Source organism: Orbicella faveolata, unplaced genomic scaffold (genome assembly GCF_042242905.1).
Source record: "Orbicella faveolata isolate gen_17 unplaced genomic scaffold, um_ofav_v1 contig_35, whole genome shotgun sequence".
Taxonomy (NCBI): Eukaryota; Metazoa; Cnidaria; class Anthozoa; order Scleractinia; family Merulinidae; genus Orbicella; species Orbicella faveolata.
This window is the reverse complement of record NW_028301564.1, coordinates 29213637-29232500: the sequence shown is the minus strand read 5'-3', so window position 1 is coordinate 29232500 and position 18864 is coordinate 29213637. Positions and strand designations below refer to the sequence as shown.

At 39.4% G+C, this 18864-nt stretch overlaps 3 protein-coding genes and 1 non-coding gene across 5 annotated transcripts in view; 2 read left to right on the top strand and 2 right to left on the bottom strand.

Annotated features, from left to right (window-relative positions):
- The first annotated feature begins 521 nt into the window (after nt 1–521).
- Nucleotides 522–3833, top strand: LOC110056497 (melatonin receptor type 1B-B-like). Its single transcript, XM_020762987.2, has one exon. The coding sequence runs from the start codon at nt 1039–1041 to the stop codon at nt 2242–2244; it is 1206 nt and encodes a 401-aa protein (XP_020618646.1). The 5' UTR covers nt 522–1038; the 3' UTR covers nt 2245–3833.
- On the bottom strand, nt 3227–13742 carry LOC110056498 (palmitoyltransferase ZDHHC15B-like). The gene is made up of 10 exons (XM_020762988.2): nt 13591–13742; nt 13392–13418; nt 13075–13169; nt 12293–12334; nt 11775–11841; nt 11049–11118; nt 10310–10463; nt 8895–9024; nt 8402–8531; nt 3227–4522 (listed from the first exon to the last, which is right to left on the bottom strand). Exons 1-10 carry the CDS (start codon nt 13700–13702, stop codon nt 4243–4245), a joined length of 1107 nt encoding a protein of 368 aa, XP_020618647.1. The 5' UTR covers nt 13703–13742; the 3' UTR covers nt 3227–4242.
- A 78-nt stretch (nt 13743–13820) lies between these two features.
- On the top strand, nt 13821–13893 carry Trnaa-agc (transfer RNA alanine (anticodon AGC)). The gene has a single exon. It is a non-coding gene; the product is annotated as a tRNA-Ala (tRNA).
- Nucleotides 13894–16426: 2533 nt separating this feature from the next.
- Nucleotides 16427–18864, bottom strand: part of LOC110056448 (transmembrane protein 131-like) — a 30661-nt gene continuing 28223 nt past the window's right edge. For both annotated transcript variants that reach the window (XM_089273207.1, XM_089273208.1), the window contains exon 31: nt 16427–18791. In XM_089273207.1, coding sequence (XP_089129333.1) covers nt 17902–18791 — 890 coding nt within the window. In that variant the 3' untranslated portion in view covers nt 16427–17901. The remainder of the gene's footprint in view (nt 18792–18864) is intronic.

Sequence of the window (18864 nt, the reverse complement as noted above, 5' to 3'; positions counted from 1 at the left end):
ATTATGTTCAAATGTTGAGGCTTTTCTCGAGACAGAACTTTACAAAATAATAACAACGTAATGAAGAGAGAAAAAAGCATCATTCAGTGTTTTAATGAATTGCTCAATTGGTTTAAATTGTTTCTTATATCTGCTTGCCATCGCGGAAACAGATGACATGACATCTCCAACGGCTACTTTCGTCTGCTTAAGTGTCAAGACATTTTCCGGTCCTGAAACAAATTTCATCTTCGCTGACAAAAAAAGAAGCTCAAGGAGTGAAAAAAAAAAACCCCACAAACTTCTGTCATAATTCCTTTAGGAACAAAATTGACAACAATTAACGTGAAAAAAAATACGTTGAATGATCATTTTTTAATCTTTACTCTTGCACATGCATTTTCATGCAATAATCGCAAAAAAATTAGAAAGCAAAACATACCCTGTTTTAATTTCCTCAGAGACCGCTTGCTCAAACATTGTGGGTTGTGTTTACACATTAGGCGGATGTTGTCAGTTCAACAATTGTTCCTTTACGTGCAAGCGCTTCCATTACCAGCATCTGGCTTTTGGCTCTGAAGACTTTTTTGATCATCTTTCAGTGTCTTTTGAAAGGAAAACTTGAAATTCAAAATGGGAAAACGGTTGATTTCAAGCTCTGAAGCGGGCAGGAAACTGACAGCTTTAGCCACAAAATTTACAAGAAAGAGTTCTATTAAGAGGTGATATAAAGGTGTCTGAATGTCAGTCTGTTAAGACCATGATTTGGTTCACTGAAAAGAACAAGAATTTATTCTAGACCGTGGCAGCGCGGTATTCCGTTCGGTTTTAATATAACTGGCTGGATCGAGTGTTGCCTCAACGAAAGTTGTCAAGTGGGCTTTTAATAATTCATTAGTGCTATTTTCAGATTCAGGAAGTCTTATAAATGAAATATTAGCCATCCAAAAGTAAAAAGAGAAACATTCACTTCTACAACACACATTCAGGTGATCAACTTACTAACTGGGTGCGGCGCTCAAGTTTTAGCGAGTTTCGAAACCAAGACTGAACTGCATCATGAACTCTACATTGACCACGATTGAAGTTTTTGCTCAGCAGTTAAAAAGCCGATCAACTGGCGTTCGGGTAACAGAATCCTTCTTTATGTTGCTGATCAACTTGGTTTCTTTTACCGGAAACCTTCTGCTCGGAATCGCAGTCATCCAAAACCCGAATCTTCGCAGAGCTGTACCAAACATGTACATCATAACTTTGGCTGTTTCAGACTTGCTGATGTCTTTACTGGGGATTCCATTTTCAGTGGCTTCTCTTATCGTTGGACAATGGCCCTTAAACAACTTTGTGTGCCAGCTTCAAGGATTCTGGATTCTTTTGATGTGCGCCGTGTCGTTACAAACTTTAGCCGTGACCGCTGTAAACAGGTATTTTCGAGTTGTTCGTTCGCGCTCGCTGTATCAGAAACTCTTCAACATGAAGACAACAAAAGTGACAATCGTGATTCTGTGGATAGTGGCTTTTTTTGCGCCTCTTCCGTACGTTGCAGCTGGACACCAGTTTTTCTTTCACACTGGAAAGGTGTTCTGTGCACATAACTCTGAAAGCCTTTATGAAGGTTACGGAGCATATCTGGTTCTCGTTTATGTCCTCATACCTCTCATTATTGTCGTAACTTGCTACACGAGAGTATTCATCGCCGTGCGCAAACATAACCTTAATTTCAGACCTCGACTTCGTTCAAGAACCCAGTCAAACTTATCGACCGACAGCAGACTGTCAGTGGATGAAGTAAATGTTACCTATATGCTTCTAGTCGTTGTGATAGGTTTTCTAACTTGCTGGACTCCTGTTATGGTAATCGATATGATTGACTTTATAAACGCTGACTGGAAGCTGAAACGACAAGTGTATGTGAGTTACTCTTGTTTTGGATTTGCCAGCACTTCGCTCAACCCCGTCATATACGGCATCATGAATCGTTCCTTTCGCGCGGAGTACCTGAGAATCTTGGCGCCTTTGAAGATATGGCGATCGCAAAGCATAAGTGGTACTGGGTCTTATGCCGTCCCCGGAGCTGAGAACAATCGACAAAGTTTGAGCAGAAACCAAGTGGGTGTGTCGTTTAAGATCGGCGAAAAGAAACCTGTACCATGTGTACAGAGCAAAGTTGCTCAGAGGGAGACATCGCGCGATTACCGAGCGAACAGTTGGGCAAGTAAACGAGATACATTCAGAGTTAAATTTGAGTCAACACATTCCCAGTAATGCAGAAACACTAGTCAAACTCTAGACAGGAAGTGCAATCTTGGATTTCGGAATAACGAAACAGAAAAACTCTTCGTACCCGCATATTTAACTTTTTACATGACTTTTACATGTCAATGTAATAACAGTTTAGGCAAACATAACCATCAGGGCCGGGTTGTTCGAAAGCCGCTTAACGCTAACCCAGGATTAAAAGTTAACCGAACTATTAATTTTTCTTGTATAAAAATGTTCGTTATTGCTCGCCTTTTGTATAGTTTGAGCTTAGTCAAGCTCAAAACTGAAAGACAAACATAAGCAGAAAACCTCACCGAAAAATTACAACACTGAAATCAAAGTTCTTGCTAATCCTGGGTTAGCTTAATCGGGCTTTGAACAACCCAGCCCAGAATTGTTATGAGAAAATTCGCCGTTGCACAGTCATTTCTTTATTATTTGAAAAATTATAGAAAAACCAACAGTAGCCAGGAATTTAAATATTCTCTCCGATTCTTTGTACACCTGTACCTGTGTAACGTCGTTTCCACTAACCTTTCGCATCCTTTAGGAATCTTATCTTCCATATATGCGTTGTTTAGATTGAATTACTTAACTTATGTATATATTTTAAAAGTTAATATGAAGTTGAATCCGATACACGTTTTCTAATGTATTATCGACTAGGTTTGCATTGTCGTAAAGAAATTACGGCAAAACTGGGTACTTCTGATGAAGGCCCCCTCATCAGAGCATCTAGGGAGGTACACAAATGGGTCGGACAAGAAGACACCGGCATTATCGTGACCGAAGCAGGGGCGCTGTTAATGTCCTTTGTTTTATTTTTTGTAAAGTTTCTTCTGTTTAGCTAGAAAAAAGAAGCCACACTGACTAAACATTTTTTAAGTGTTGGGATTCATCATCAACCCATCTTTAATAGCTTTTAATTTGTGATAAGGCAAATCTCTTTTACATTACAAAATTCTCAAAACGAATACTTAAACACTTGTAACATATCTACCGTTTTATTCTCGATTTATTCAAGAGAAGTTAAGACAAAGTCATCGTATTGTGTTATTCTCCTTACCATTTAGTAGGTATAATACTTGATCATTACAACCTAGTATTAACATGATTTAACTTACAAAAGGAGTTAATTTTAATTAACAGAAAATAAACAATCTATACATCAAGAAGTCTGGGAACACATTGCGTCAGTCAAATTACGAGTGAAGGAAAAACTATGATTACTTCGAAAGAACTTCTACATTTTCAATGCACAATCCCTTACAGAGCTATTTTAGCAGAAACTTGCTGAAAATAGTAAACAAACAAACGAACAAACAAGGCGGAAAGTACTTGCTGAATTTATGATAAAAAAGTTACAAGCTCTACTAAAAATCATAAGCAAGGAATTTCTTGCATACAGTAATTGTATATACAAACTTTCTCACTAACAACTATCCCCGCTTACTTAAAGGGAGAAAAAAAAATTAGGCATGGGTAAGATTACTCAGAAATACTCCCGAACCCAGACGTCGAATAGTTTATACACAAGTCTGATCAAGGTTGGGCGGGGGCACTTCCGCACTCCTCTGGTGCCTTAGATTTTTTTTTAAAAAAAACACTCCTTTATCCTAACAGATATACAAGCAACAGAGTTTTGAGGCTGAATTTGTACTTTAATGTCCTAATGCCCTATGTTACTTTTTCCCTTCATTCTACTTTTTAAGCTTTTCTGGAATTTTGGTTGGTTATGTGGAAATGCAAAGTTTGCCATGCAAGGCATATCTTTGAAATTGGCCTCAAATTTCCTTAAAACTAACACGATCTGACTGTCAGATTTGTCAGAGGTTTTCTATGTTTACTACTAAGACAACTGAGGTCAGAAATGTAAAAGCGCTGAATTACCCTTACTTGGGCAAATGACCATTGTCTGTCCAGAGGACCTCACCGAGGACCCCTTGGTGCGGCACAATGTACCTGAACAAACAACAGAACTTTGTTGTCTAAGTTTGTACATTACAATGCTGTCCCATCTTGAATATCATCTTCTTGCACTGTCAATACATCTGGTTTGGGTCTAGGAGCACATGGAATCTGTGTCTCAACCTCATTCTCGTGAACCAGCTCTGTTTGTGAAATGTTAATGGCCACAGTTGCTGGATCATGTAACTTGTCATCATTTGGTTGGTCTTCCTGTGCATCCAGTTCCCCTTCCTCCATCCATCTGTTTTGCGCATTTAATAATGAATCTTCCTCAGGCTGGTTGAGTAATGGATAGTGAACCCCATCACCAACACTGTACAAAACAAACAAACAAAATTACTGAAAGCAGACAAACTATTATAATAGTGCCCCCGTTACTTTGAGGGAAACCTTGACACTTCTTTTATGTTTTAAATCTTTTTCCTGATAAACAAAATAATTACAACAGTTTCTTCCTTCAAGGAACCTCAATAAACCTCCAAGAAATAAAACAACAACCTCAACTCACATAATGACACTTGCAAGGATATACAGTCAAACCTGCATATAACGGTCACCCTTGGGAAGTGGCCAGGTGACCATTATATACAGGGTGACCGCTGTACACAGATTTGCTTTAACCTCCCCTGGATGTTAATAAATAGCATTTTTATGTGCAAATAATCACTCAATTTACGTTTTATTGACAATAACGAGTAACAGCAACGCAATAAACACGATGAAAAAGGCCCATAAAATGTCCGTGGTGTACTTTTAGGGAGGCGCGGTAAAAGTCTACTGAAAGCTAATGAACAACGTTTTCAAGTGGAAAATCACTCAATTTACATTTATTGACAACAATTTGAGACAGATAAGTACAGTACAGTGTTATAATCAGGGGACTATGACGAAAGTGAAAACAGTGTGGTACAGTTGTGTTGTTACAGTTACAGTACCGGTAACTATTGTTTGAAAGCGATGACACTTGTATCTGCCACAAGCATTTGTCGTACATAGGCAATGACATGTATTAGTAGCTGTGTTCAGTACTAATATTTGTATTTTTGTGAGACCCCTGCCTTGGTGGCTGCTATTTAACGAGCTTATGAATAAAGCTTGTCATTATTCGTTAATCATAACCCAATTTCGTGACCGTTACATACAGGTAAAAGATAATGAAATTGTGGATTCAGGAAGTCTAAAGGGTGACCGCGTCCGTTATGTACAGGTGACCGCTATATGCAGGTCAACTTACCAGTATTTATAAGAGATGATGTTTGGGAAGTTGTTCAGTGACCGTTATACACAGGGTGACCGCTATATACAGGGCCGTTACATACAGGTTTGACTGTAACTTGCAAGTTTCGTGTTATGTATAATATTTTGGTTTAAGGTAGTAGATACCCGCAAAAATGGCCAAATTTTGTCAAAACTGGAGTCCAGAAAGTATGACCACTGCAAACCATATTTAATCATAACTTATGCTACATTAAGACTTTAAGTCTTCAGCTACCTGTGGCAATAAGTTTTAAGAGGTTTCGTCAAATCCTGGCCGAGCTAAGGGGTGTTGACTAGGACCCCTACTGTGAAATAGCTACAATTTTGGGGCAGGTCAATCTCCTTCAAAACCTGTCCTAATTGGGCCGAATTTTCGTTGCAAATGCAGGAGACATGGTAGAATGCAATGACCTACTTTTCACCAGCTTCTGGGAGGGTTCTGTTTCCATGGCAACAAGCAAACATAAAAGAAAACTTTTTTCCAGTTTGGCACTCATTTAATGATCTATGTTTCACCTGTATGGCTTCAAAAACTACATCATTGCATTCTACAGGCAAAAATACACACCCCTGCCAACTTTGGTGAGAATTGGACAATTCGTTCTCTCAAACGACCTGCCCCTAAATTGCATAACCTCAAAAAACGTAACTTTTTCATCCCCAGATTTTACTACATTTTTGAATAATGAAATACATTTGAGACATTCTCAGCAGGTAAATGTTATTTAGACCTTAATAAAAAAGTATCTAAATAATGTTCGAAGTGAAAAATTAGAGTCCAAAAGCCCCAGGCTCATATGTTGGCCCCTCCTGCTCCTCAGTCCTTTCACTGCGGCTTTTTCACTGACTGCGACGAATTTGGTACTGTTGTTTTGTTGCCTCTGAGGACTTTTCGGCAGGTGCACAGAGTCTCTGTTTATCAATGGCTGTCAGACCAGACTTGCAGTGCTCTCCAACCGCCAGGTTGAGCCCTCTTAGCATTGTTTGGACTGCTCTAGCACCCCATTGAAGAGGCAAACAGCAATAGCGCAAGCTGTCAACACTGTCTCAGGACCAGCAAAGAGTTTTTTTGGACTGATGTCCCAAACAAGGTGATTTAGGGCCTCATTGTTGTTCTGTGAGAGGCCTTCCAATACACTTTGGAGAAGGTTTCTGTCCCACAAAGCCTCAAATGTGGGAAGAATCTCTTGCATCACAGCAGGGGCCACATTCTTTGGGCTGAATGTGTTGGTGCCATTTGCCTGATCACACTGCCATTTGCACCATGAATCAGGCCCTTCAGGACAGTAGTCATGAAGTGGAGTGTCTTCAGTTGAGGCATAGTGGTTCCAAATGTGAATAGAAGCTGATCTTCTATTCATATCATAGAAATGGGATTTCCCTCGAATAATCCTCTCAGATGTTGGAAGCTCCGTGAAAGTTTTGCAATCATTGTTTGAGCATTGCAACACGAGAGTTCTCGCCAAGCCACAACCACTAACCTCTTCAAACAGTTGCAAAGTTCCTTGAAAGCACTCTTTACAAACAGCACAGGCTAAAATAACTCGCCTTAGAATGTCGACATCCTGGAATCGATATCCATTTGGCCTGTTGTAGGACTCCTTGCTCGATGCCTGAGACGAACTGTCATCTTCCAAGCGAAGCTCCTTCGCGGAGGGAGTTTTCTCTTTCTTCGAGTTAGGTTCGTCTTTAGGTTTCCGTGAACGTTTTCCCCGCGTAACCGATCTTCTAAGCGATCGAAATTTAGTTCTTGGCATTTCTAAGCGAAATTCTTCGAAAAAGCGAGCAAAAACTGTCTTCAAGGCGAGAGAAAGCTAAATATATTTTCACACTTTCGAAATATTGAGTTCCACGTTTCGGAAAGCTTCACGCTTCGTGTAAACTTGGTTCCAGTCTCCTCACGGTATACAAAGAAGTCCCAGGCGTCTCTGGAACAACGAAATCGGGTTTGGGTCTTTCGGGGTGCGTTTTGACCTCGAAAATTGACAAAAAACAACGCGTATGCTAGCTGGTTACCATAGAAACGAGAAATAAACAAAAAATATACAATTGAGGGCCCTTTAGATTTTATTATTTTTAAAGTGCGCAGGATAAGAAAAGCAAAAAATAAGCTCAGACATAAAAAATTTAGATATTGGGGAGGGTTTGTAGCTGCAAATAAGTTTCTTTCAGAATGATAACTTTTTTATGATTTTGCGCGTATCTACTACCTTAATTTTGTTTATCTACTCAAATTTCTTCACTTTCTTTTTTTCTCTCTTATTCTCTTAAGTAAACTATATAATACTGTTAAAGTAATAGTTAGCTCGCCCAGGTCAGCTTTGCTAGCTGCAAGCTGCTAAGGCTTGTAATTCAATAAATTATTATTATGTGTTAATAAAGTTACTATTTACTGTTTCTGATGAGTTTTTCTCTAAATTCCTTTATCAGCCTCAAACACAACTTGCTCCCTGAAAAATGTGGTGGAGGTGTTTGGTTAGGCTCGATTACCAGCCGCTGTTTCGGGAAATGAGCCCGCGCTCACGCGGACCCGAGAGAGCGGCGGAAATCGAGCCTACTGTTTGGTGATCTTCTTAAAAACCTTACCCTTTTCTAGCCTGTGAGCAGGCTCACCTTTGAGTCACACGCGGGAACGGCGAAGAGCAAAGCCATCCGACGGGAAGGAGTCTGGTGAAGAGGCCTCGTGACTTCGCCGCTCAATTTCGCACTCGCGGCTATGCTGCGTGTGCTTGTGCTCCCACACGTGCTCATGCTCCAATGTGAGCCTCCTTGCAGGCTAACCCAATTCAAGACCAGAGTGCACAAACCATACCCTGTTTCACACTATGGTGGCTGAAAAACCATACCCTTCAAGGCAGTGCATACCTACGTGCATAGCCCATATAGAGGAATCCCTTCCCCGGCCCTGAAGAAATCACAGTACATCCAATCCTACCTGGTGAAGACTGGTAAAAACCAGTACCATTTATTAAGCCCCAATACTTGCTCAGCATTCTTCATTGCAGACCCCAAACTAAAGCCATCTTTATTTGGCCCATAATAGAAATGGGGAACTCTGAACGACTCTGCCAGAAAGATAGGAACAGAAAGGTAAATCAATAACATTGTTACTTTAAAATTGACACACAGAAACTCTGCAATAGCAATGTACACTTTAAGGAGGTCCCTAAAGGTTCTAGAGGTTTTTATTATGAAGAACTGTCAACAGAAGCATGTTTATTTTAGTGTTCCTTATTTGAAAGAGGATGCAACAATTATTGGGATTTTAAAGTGTTTAGTTTGGAAGGAATTACGTACAAAGGAACTGGACTTCCGAATACCACTTATTGCTAAATATACTTCGTTAAATTTTTAATAGTAGATTCACTTGAAAATTTTAACTTTAAAAAAAATGGAGAATTCAAAGCTAAAACAACATTACAACCTACCCAGAGTTGTTTTGTTACTCCCAGTGAGATATAAATGATAACCAAAGAGTGACCAAAGACTTATACAGAACATAAGTGAAACAAAAAACAGAAATAAAATGTGCAACTTTCCATCACCATCCAAGGTGTTCTGAAAGGGAAAAATAATTGACAGAAGTGAAAATTACGAATATTTATTAACTTATTTCTATGATTGAGCTTATTAAATGAACTGGACAAAACACCATGCAAATTACTGGTTGATGGAAGGTGATTGAATACTCCATCCCACTCCTCGCCTCCCTCCTAATCTTGGCACACCCTCCTTCTACCAGTGATGGGGAGATCCAAAACCTATTTTTGGGGGGGTTTGAAACAGGTGACCTGACAACTTTCTGGGGTTAAAAATTTTGTGGTGACATTATATTTTTTTGCAGTGAAAGGTGGCGGGGGGGGGGGGGTTAAGTCTTTTCTTGGAGCAGGGGTGGGGGGAGGGGTTGACCATAATGATAATGACCAGAAATTTTTATGTCTAACAACAAATCTGGTTACAGGTAAAAACTACATGCAGATGACAATATTACGACTACCTCCAGTTTCATAAAAAAGAGGAAAAAACCCTTTTTGTAGCTACATTCTGAGCTGTTGGAATTACATTTTTTGGGGTCTAATAATTCGGCAAGTACCTGCCTTGGAATGCTACATACATATATATGAACACCACTATGGAGTTGGGCAGGTTTCTTTCAATAGAAGTTTTTATTTTATTAATAATCAAATACAGTGATGTGAAGTTTATATGAAATAATTCATATATGAACTGCAGTTGTAGATGAAAGTGAAGAATGATCATCGCAGTTAATTTTCCAATTTAAGCAATTGGAAAGAAGAAGCCTGAAAAAAATCAGGGCTTCAACGGGATTCGAACCCGTGACCTCCATGATACTGGTGCGATGCTCTACCAACTCAGCTATGAAGCCACACATTGGGAGCAAGGTCAATTAGTTGAGTTCATATCTTCCCGTGAGGAGTGAAATGATGTGAAGTTTATATGAAATAATTCATATATGAACTGCGGTTGTAGATGAAAGTGAAGAATGATCATCGCAGTTAATTTTCCAATTTAAGCAATTGGAAAGAAGAAGCCTGAAAAAAAAATCAGGGCTTCAACGGGATTCGAACCCATGACCTCCGCGATACCGGTGCGATGCTCTACCAACTGAGCTATGAAGCCATATCAAAAACAAATTGACCAGGACAGAGGACCTACATGAAAACCAGCTTCCTCTCCAAATATTGTAATTTATTTATTTAAACAACAATTTTAATCCCAAATGACATTTATTTAATTTTATAAATACAATACTGTATTAGAGAAAAATTAACAAAACAACTTTGGAGGAATAATGTTTCAGAGTAGTTCAGTCTTCACTTACATTCCAAAATGCAATAAAATACTTGGTAACTGTTCCTGTGACATAGAGTGTATAAAGTATAGCATAGAACAGGAACAGAAGAAAGAACTTGTAGTTTGTGAATCCCACACAGTTATTGACCCACGGACAATGATGATCCATTTTTAATATACACCTGGGAGGACAAAAAACACATCAAAAATATCATTAATACCTGCATGCATGTATTTATTATTAATTCATGTCAGACATTATACCCATAGACTATGTTATATGACGTACCAATTCACTAAAGAAGTAAAAATAATACTGTAATTATTTGGATAAATACATTGATTCAATTGCGGCCTTGAGCTACTGTGCTGTATTTTCATTCCAAGCTTTCACTGTTCTATGGCATCATCAGGGAAACGATGGCTATTAAAAGATTGACCTTAAAGTTGATCTTATTAGAAAAATACAAACCCAACCCAAATTTCTCTACCTTATTGGTACTTAATTTTGCAGGTCTTTAATTTCATGATTTTCGTGATTGTAAATAAATCACGAAATTAAAGACCCACGAATAAAAATCCTCACAAAATTTAACACCCATATAGAAAATTCAAATTACAGAAAAAATGATATTATGTAATAACAACAAAATATACAGGATATGTATCGACAAATACACAAGCTGGAAATCTGTTTAATTGTAAATTGCTGTACATAATATTTACTCTTTTGCCAATGGTCCACTGTTGTATGTTTTTCAACTTACTTTCTACACATGGAGCAGTGATGGCATCTATCTGGCTTGATAGCTTGACATATATCACAATATCTTGCAGCTAAAAAATTATTCCAATTTTGTTATTGACCAACAACTTAATCAAGTATACAGTTCAGTTAAACAAGATATGTTTAGCAGACATCTTTAATACTGGGACAATTTCCCTAAGTGTGAATGTACGTTGGTTTATGTCACAGGCGTGCATGGATCTAGGATAAATGGTGACTGATTTCTGAAACAATGAGCACCAAATTAAGGTGCAAGCTTTTTTAGGGGTCTGGGCCGCTATGCTCCCCCAGGAAATGTTTTGGATGTTAACTCTCTAAACTTAAGTCCTCTTTCCTTGGTTTATAATTATAATAATAATAACAACTTTATTTCAGTGTCTAAAGGATCTAACACCTGTGGAGCACAGACGCTAACTGGGCACACTCAAATTAGAATATTACAATTTCTGAGTTTCAGCTAAAACCAGTATGGATCCACACATGTGGCAGGTGGCCTGACTGATTTATATTGGAAAGCTCATTTGTGATAATTATGTGGGCATAATAAGGAAAAATATACACAACCAAACTTTTGAAAATTAACCTGGCATCCTGTGTAATTGCATTAGGCAAAAAAAAAAAAGAAAAAGCAAAACGTTCACTTATTTTACTTGCTAGCCACTTCCTTGCCAGCCATATGTACTGTACAATAGAATAGTTTTCTTACCCCCTGATACAGTTTGTGTAAAAACAGGCAGTTTTCTTGATACTTTTTCCAAAATTTCTTTGGGATCCTGCAAACAAATCCAACAGAAAATAAGACATAATTATTGCAGTAAAGTACAGGATGGTATGTATTTATCATAATTTACTATGCTCTGCTTAATTGGGGTATGGTACCATAACTGGAAAAGAAAAAAAAAATACAAAATAAAGGGATAAAGTTTTGTACAGGAGGAATTATATAATTATACATTAATAAGTATTTAACCAAATTTGCCAGCGAATGGCACTGGTGGGGAACTTCCTTTACAGGAGTGATAGTGATCAATGCTTATTGTACCCTTTTCAGGATAAAAAATTGTGTTTTGTTACCACCTCCCTACCCTCTCCCCTATAATTTATGGTGCTGTTGATTCTACTTTTTGTTGTAACACTGTCAGACACAAAGTTAAGCCATCAAAATAATTTTTGTATTCAATATGTCTGTAAAGGTACAAGTGAATTTAATACTTAGTCACATACCCCATTATCTAATGCCTCTCTGTCTGCTCTGGACAAGAAGAACTGCAAATGATAAAAAACAACAAACAAAACAAAGTACATAACTAAAAGAACAGCTTTACGTAGATGTACTCGGAGGAGGAAGAATGTTACATACACATGTATGTGATTTGCACACCAAACATTTCACTTCAGTTCAGATAAATTAAATGCATATATAGTTTGGACCAAAAAGGGCTTTTCCCCATTAGAGTGTGACAAAAACCATCCAACCAAATGTGTATGGTTGATCCCTTAACACATGACTTTAAAATACACTAACAGCAGTGCATCAAGGTACAAAGATGGAGTCACTCTGTTTTAATCTGAAGGTCTTTATTGATGGCCTTAGTTAAAGCTATTAGACAGCCTTTTTTGCTAGAAAAAGTGTGGTCCTGACGATAATTATTAAGACAGTTATCACTTGAGTGTCAACAGTAATTCTCATTTGTTCTGGTTTGCTTTACCCCCCGCACTTTGTGCTGACTAGATATATGTACTTAACGTTTTGATTAGGCCATGTCATTTTCAGTTGTCTGAAAATGACATGGCCTAATCTCTATCATTTACTTAAAGATAGTGCTATTAAAGCTTCAAGTGGAATCATGCAGAAACGACACAGGACTGTATAACAAATCCTTTATATGCATCTTTAATTTTTTTTAACAAAATGCAGCGTTTAAGTAAAGTTATAAAGAAATGTGTAATGTTCTTTTCTAAAGAATACCACAGAAACTTGTAAGTTGACATATTGACAGCCAAACCTGCGAAGGAACAAGACCAGATGACGCGCAAATTGTTCTCCAGTACGAAATCATCAACATCACAAAGAACGGGTGATACAAAAGCAAATACACAACTGAAAGAAACCACAAGGGATCCACATTAATTGTGATAAAACTTTTAACACGTGAGTTTCCAGACGTCAAGTCAAAACACAACCTTGCTTAATGTTAGCTCACGTATCAAACGGTAAGTTAAGTTAACTTCAATCAGCTGCTTACATTTGTATTCGCTGCCGCAAATGTTGACCAATATAATATAACATAAACAGACGAGACATGAAGATCAAGTGACTTACCTCTTTCATAAGGAGACTGCACGCTCTCTGAAAGCGAAAGGAACAAAGTAGGTTAACTAAGATAGAAAGAAAGCGATTAAACCGGAAGAGAGCGAATTTGAGTTTATAATGATCGAATGCACAATGCAGAATTTCATGCTTAAGGAATCACCAATTTGAGGCTTAGGATGACGAAAAAAGTACAAATTCTGGCTCTTACCAAAACAAAGAATTAATACGTAAGCGTAGTATGACCACACAATTACTGCGTTGATAAATAAGACGGGGATCCATTGAAAAGATTTAAAGAGACAAGTTAGGATGGCAGCCATGTTTGAAAAGTTGTTTGTGCTCTGCGATCATGCGCAAAATATTATTTGATCATGACGTCATTAAAAGCCAGCGGCCTGTTGTTTAAGATCTGTAAAAAATTCTCATACTATCGCGGAAGGGGGGCTAGCTCAAATGGTAGAGCGCTCGCTTAGCATGCGAGAGGTACCGGGATCGATGCCCGGGCTCTCCACATTTTTTTTTCTACTTTCTCAAATTCCGAAAAAGTTTTCCTTTTCTTAATTTAGGCCATGACAAAACCAACATTAATCTAAAATGTCATCAGTTGAAAGATCTCTTTTCCCAGCTCTATTTTTGAAAACTGTTGGACGACGTCCGACTTGGGCTACACTCTACACTAGTTGAATTGAAATGAAATAGGCGAAGTGTCTAGAAAACATCCAGGAATCTAGTCCCCGCGCTCATTTTGACGCTTTCCTTCTCCTTCTACGGCCTGTCACGCAGGCTACCAGGAATCGTTTCCCCCTCGTTTGCCCCTGGAGCGTCATTTTCCTGCCGACGAACTGCGATCGCGGGTCACATTAGACCTGGCTACAGCGGAGTTGTAAAGCAGGGATGAATTCTCCCGGGAGGGGGGAGGGAAGAGGGGGAGAGACACTAAACAAAGTTTCAGCCAGGGGGGTACAAACCCTTAGGCCCAGTTCAGACGCCGAACTTTTCATGAGCCGAACCAAATATATTGAATTAAGTACATGAAAAGTTCGGCGTCTGAATCAGTTAAGAACGGCTATTTGAATTTGGAACGGCCCAGCCGTTCTTCCCGCCTAGCTCAGCCGGGAATTTCGGCTTTGGAACGCCTTTGATTCAGACGTCGAACTTTTCATGAGCCGAACCTAATGCATAACTTATTACAACGTATTTTACAAGCAGTTTTTACTTTGCCTGAAAATCGCTGATATTTCGATGTGTTTTGGTTTAAACTAAATAAAGTTCGGCGAATTAAGTTCGACGTCCTGAATCAACAGGTGTGCTTTTGATAATTTGGGTCGGTCCAAATTCGAACTAAGTTCGGCTCATGAAAAGTTCGGCGTCTGAACTGGGCCTTACTTTTTTGTATAACGTTTTCGACATAAAAGGTGAGTCTTTCAGTGTACTTTTCATAGAGTACCCTTTCACATACCTAGGTGTGCTTTTTGGCTGACCCTAAAAAAATTCCTGAGATCTTTGCCCCCAAAATTTGGTCACCGGAAAATTTCTCAAACCTTTAATTTCAAATCCAAAAGAAGCCTTCTCATCTCATTTGAAAGGCCCTGCTAAAAACCTAAAAGATATTTTCACCACCTTTTCCAGTACCTCGCTGCCGTGAAATAACTAGTTTCCCTGTAATGCAAAAAGAGAAGATAAAGTGAATGTCGTGTCATCGGCACAAACGTAACGGGCATCAGCGTAACTACGAAGAAAACGGCAATCATCTTTTGTTAATCATCCTGGTGATGGATAAAACACTGACCCCTTGGTCCATGAGCTACCCTAATGGACTACCTAAATGGACTACCCTTAAAAATAATATTCCAAATGAGTACCATTTTTTAGTTTCAAGCTGCTATACCTCGCCTATTTTTGTTCTGGAACCACTGAACACAAAATACTAGTACAATATTCATAATGATGGCTAGAGCCTGCTCTGGATAATCATATGCGGACGTTTCGTGTAATTTAAGCATACTTGCAGCTTATAACGTTAATAGCACACATTGTCAACAGTTTTTTTTCCGGGGTAGTCTATTTGGGTAATCCATTAGGGTAGTCCATGGACTCGGGTCAGTGTTTTGTCCATGCTTATGCTTGCGTCGCTAATGAGAACCGGGCTTCATTATCGCTGCATGTCCGTCGCGCGTGTTACGTCAGGTGACTGTGACGCGCTTTCACTTCGCTCTTTTCGCGAAACAGTCAGAAACGGTCAAGTTGTCACTTTTCGCCTGAAGAAACAGGTCTTGATGTTTTGAAGCATGAAGGTTAACGTTGGTTGTTTTGGTCATTGCTTTCATGCATTTGTCATCTTAATCTTGGCGTGGCACTGCAAGACGAGAAGGTACATGCAAGATCTTTCGGTGTTATCAGCCCGTTGTTCTTGACAGTTTTCTTCTTGCTTGTGTTTTCTTAATACTTTAATTTAAAGCTAAAAAATTTTCTCATCATCGAAAGTTAACTTTTTTCTGTGGAATGTTAAAAGTTTAATATTAAGAAGATGAAAGCAAACAAACAAGTGAAGAAATACACCTGATCCTGCTCAGCGAGAAAGCATTTAGAACCAATCATTTCTCATAATAATCAATAGGTTTCTGTTTGCTATGGTAATTTTCGGGAGCAAGCTGCCCGCGTACATCTGTTCTCAAACTATATTTCTGCACGGTAATCAACGGTAATTGTCTTTACTAGACAATTGCTGCACTTTCTTTCTGTACACATATAACAAGTGTAAGATCGATCATCATGGCACTCCTTGAGAAACAAAGGTTCTTCAAAAATTTTATTAGTAACCCAGTGATGATTAAAACTGATCTCTCATATTACGCAGAATGCAATGAAAAACAACAAAAACAATGCTGGTTACACCCCGTATTGACAAATGTAAGTTCTGCAAGACAATTTAAACGCAAAATCAGCAACATTTCTATGCTATCGTATTCCCACAATGCAACCAGGTTCTGTCTGATGTTGTGACCAAGAAGTGAAAATTCGCAAGAAAAAAACAGACAAACTAGTTATTGACCTTTGATTTTACAAAACTTTATTTAGCAACAATTCTTATAAAATCCTCTACAGTACAAAATGGTGTCAGCATAAAAAGCACCCAAATAACTCACTTTGCACTCACTTTTAGTTACTCTTTTATATATCAAAACTTCTGGAAAACAATAAATAACGGGGTCTTCTTATAAATAACGGAACAGCGGTCTAACAAAGACTGCGGCAGGCATATGAGCGCGCCGTCACAAACCCTAGTACCAGGTCTCCTCTTCGCCACGGTACCGCAGAGAAGAGGAGCGCCTGGCACTAGGGTTACGCTGGTAAAAGCTGCTGTCAGCATTAGCGACCTACTAACAGGGGTTCTCTGGGGATTATACTCGTCGAACCAAGCTAACTCTAGGAAAGTTCGGAGTAAATTTTCATGTGTGACTGACTTCTGAAATGAAAATGCGTTTTGTTGATGCTTAATTTGCGTAGACTAGGTAAAGCAGTAAATCTTTCTAACTCTTTTTAAGAGATACAATCAAGCAAGCATTTTGCCTCGCATCCACCAGTTATAAGCTAATGCACGCGACTACAACTCGCCGCGCAGGCCTAGAACACAATCTAAGGCTGCCAGTAGCATCTTCATAAATGCTAAATCCGTTTTTCAAACAACAGAGAAACGTGGTTCCCACTTCAAAACCTAACAAGCACCCAAAGCGGTGAAGCCACCAACCACTTTTACAGCCAATAACCATCACCTTGACAAATCAATAACATGTCCTGGCACGAATTACCAACATCTCGATATCATAACACCTGAATAGGAAACGCCACCAAATTTTCTTAATTAAAAGCTACTCTTTGTCTTGTCCTACTTGATCCTTTTTATAACCATACTAGGACTTCCCAAAATTAGCATATAAGGGATGGACCATTATTTTTTTGAGGGGGTGGGAGGGCGGGTTGAACAATTTCAAAAAAAATTAATGCATAGCAAAAACTGCTGGAACAAAAAATCGTCCAAGTCTTTTTCTACCATCTAGGTCATGTATTTGACTTTAAAAAGATTCTTGCACAAGCTTTTGCCCACCCAAAAAAATCACGCACAACCTACAGATTTCATGCCCCAGAAAATTACCCACCCCCCTCAAAAAATTAATGGTCCCTCCCTAAAGGTGATTCCCAAGGATAATCCCGCCTCTAGGAAACAAAGAAGTTAAACGGTAACTTATCCACAGTTTACACGATTTCTACAGGAACATTTCGATCGACGAGTGGTCAGAAATGGGGCCACATTAAACACACACGAAACTTGTGGATGTTTTAGTCAGTGTAAGGAAAATATCAAAGCAAGGAACAAAGCTAATGAGAAGAGACAGGATTATGACCCTGGAGTTCACCTTTTGAAAGCTTTTCCACAGAAAAACTTACTAAGAACAAGTGGAAAATGTCAAATGAAAGCCCCGAATTGTTGAAAACGAGACTTGCTGTAGTTGGCGTTTACTCATTCTGAGGTGGAGGACCAAGTAGATGACGCACTAGACGGATTCCAGATGCTGCTTCCGAGGAGAGGATCAAATGTTGGCAATGAATCTTGGTTCTGTTGCGGCTGTGCTGGGTAGGTGACAAAAGAAGCCCCAGATGAAGTGGGGAAGGACTCTGCAGTGGAGGTTGCACCAAGGTATCCGCTGCCCCAGATTGTGGACACGTCAGGTGGTGGTGTCCAGGATACCTCTTGGGTGCTGAACGGGGGTGGCTCGGGTACAGCTCCTGCTCCAGACCAGTCTGGTATCTGACTGAACAGGGCATCAACAGCATCTGCCTCGGAACTCACAACCTGACCCGGAGCTACTGGCCTAGGTGAGTATATGGACCATCCATCACTGTCCAGAGGGGAGTTACCCACGTCCCAGATCTCGGCCATAGTCTTGTTATTGGACACCACGCCACTGTTGGTGTTACTGGCATCCAGGAAGTTCACCCAGTTGTTGGAATGTCGGGCACTCTTCCCAGGAAACTGCTCCTCTGAAGAACGAGACGAAGAGCTAAACAGACTGTCAGGGTTGTTATAGCACTGGTCGCTGCTGGTCCACAAAGGAGGGTGGCCTCTGTTCCGTGAAGCACCATTGTCCGAAAGGCCATAATCACTCAGGTCAAATAAACCAAACTTTTGCTCGCCTTGAGACCCTTGCTTCGTCAAGCCACCTCGGGGGAACGGCTGATTCTCAGGCAAGGAAGGTCTGTGAGGAGGAGGAGGACGATATTGAGTGGGTACAACAGGTCGATCTCCAACTGGGCTACGCGGTGATTTGGGAGAATCTGACATGTTCCAAGGGTTTCGCCTCAGGTTAGATAGGCCAAGGTCATCACCCGCTTTAATAGACTTCCGAGAACCTAAGAAAAGATTGAGAAAAGTTAACATTAATGAAGGAAAAAAAATTCTCATGGCCGCCATACTGGTGTTCCC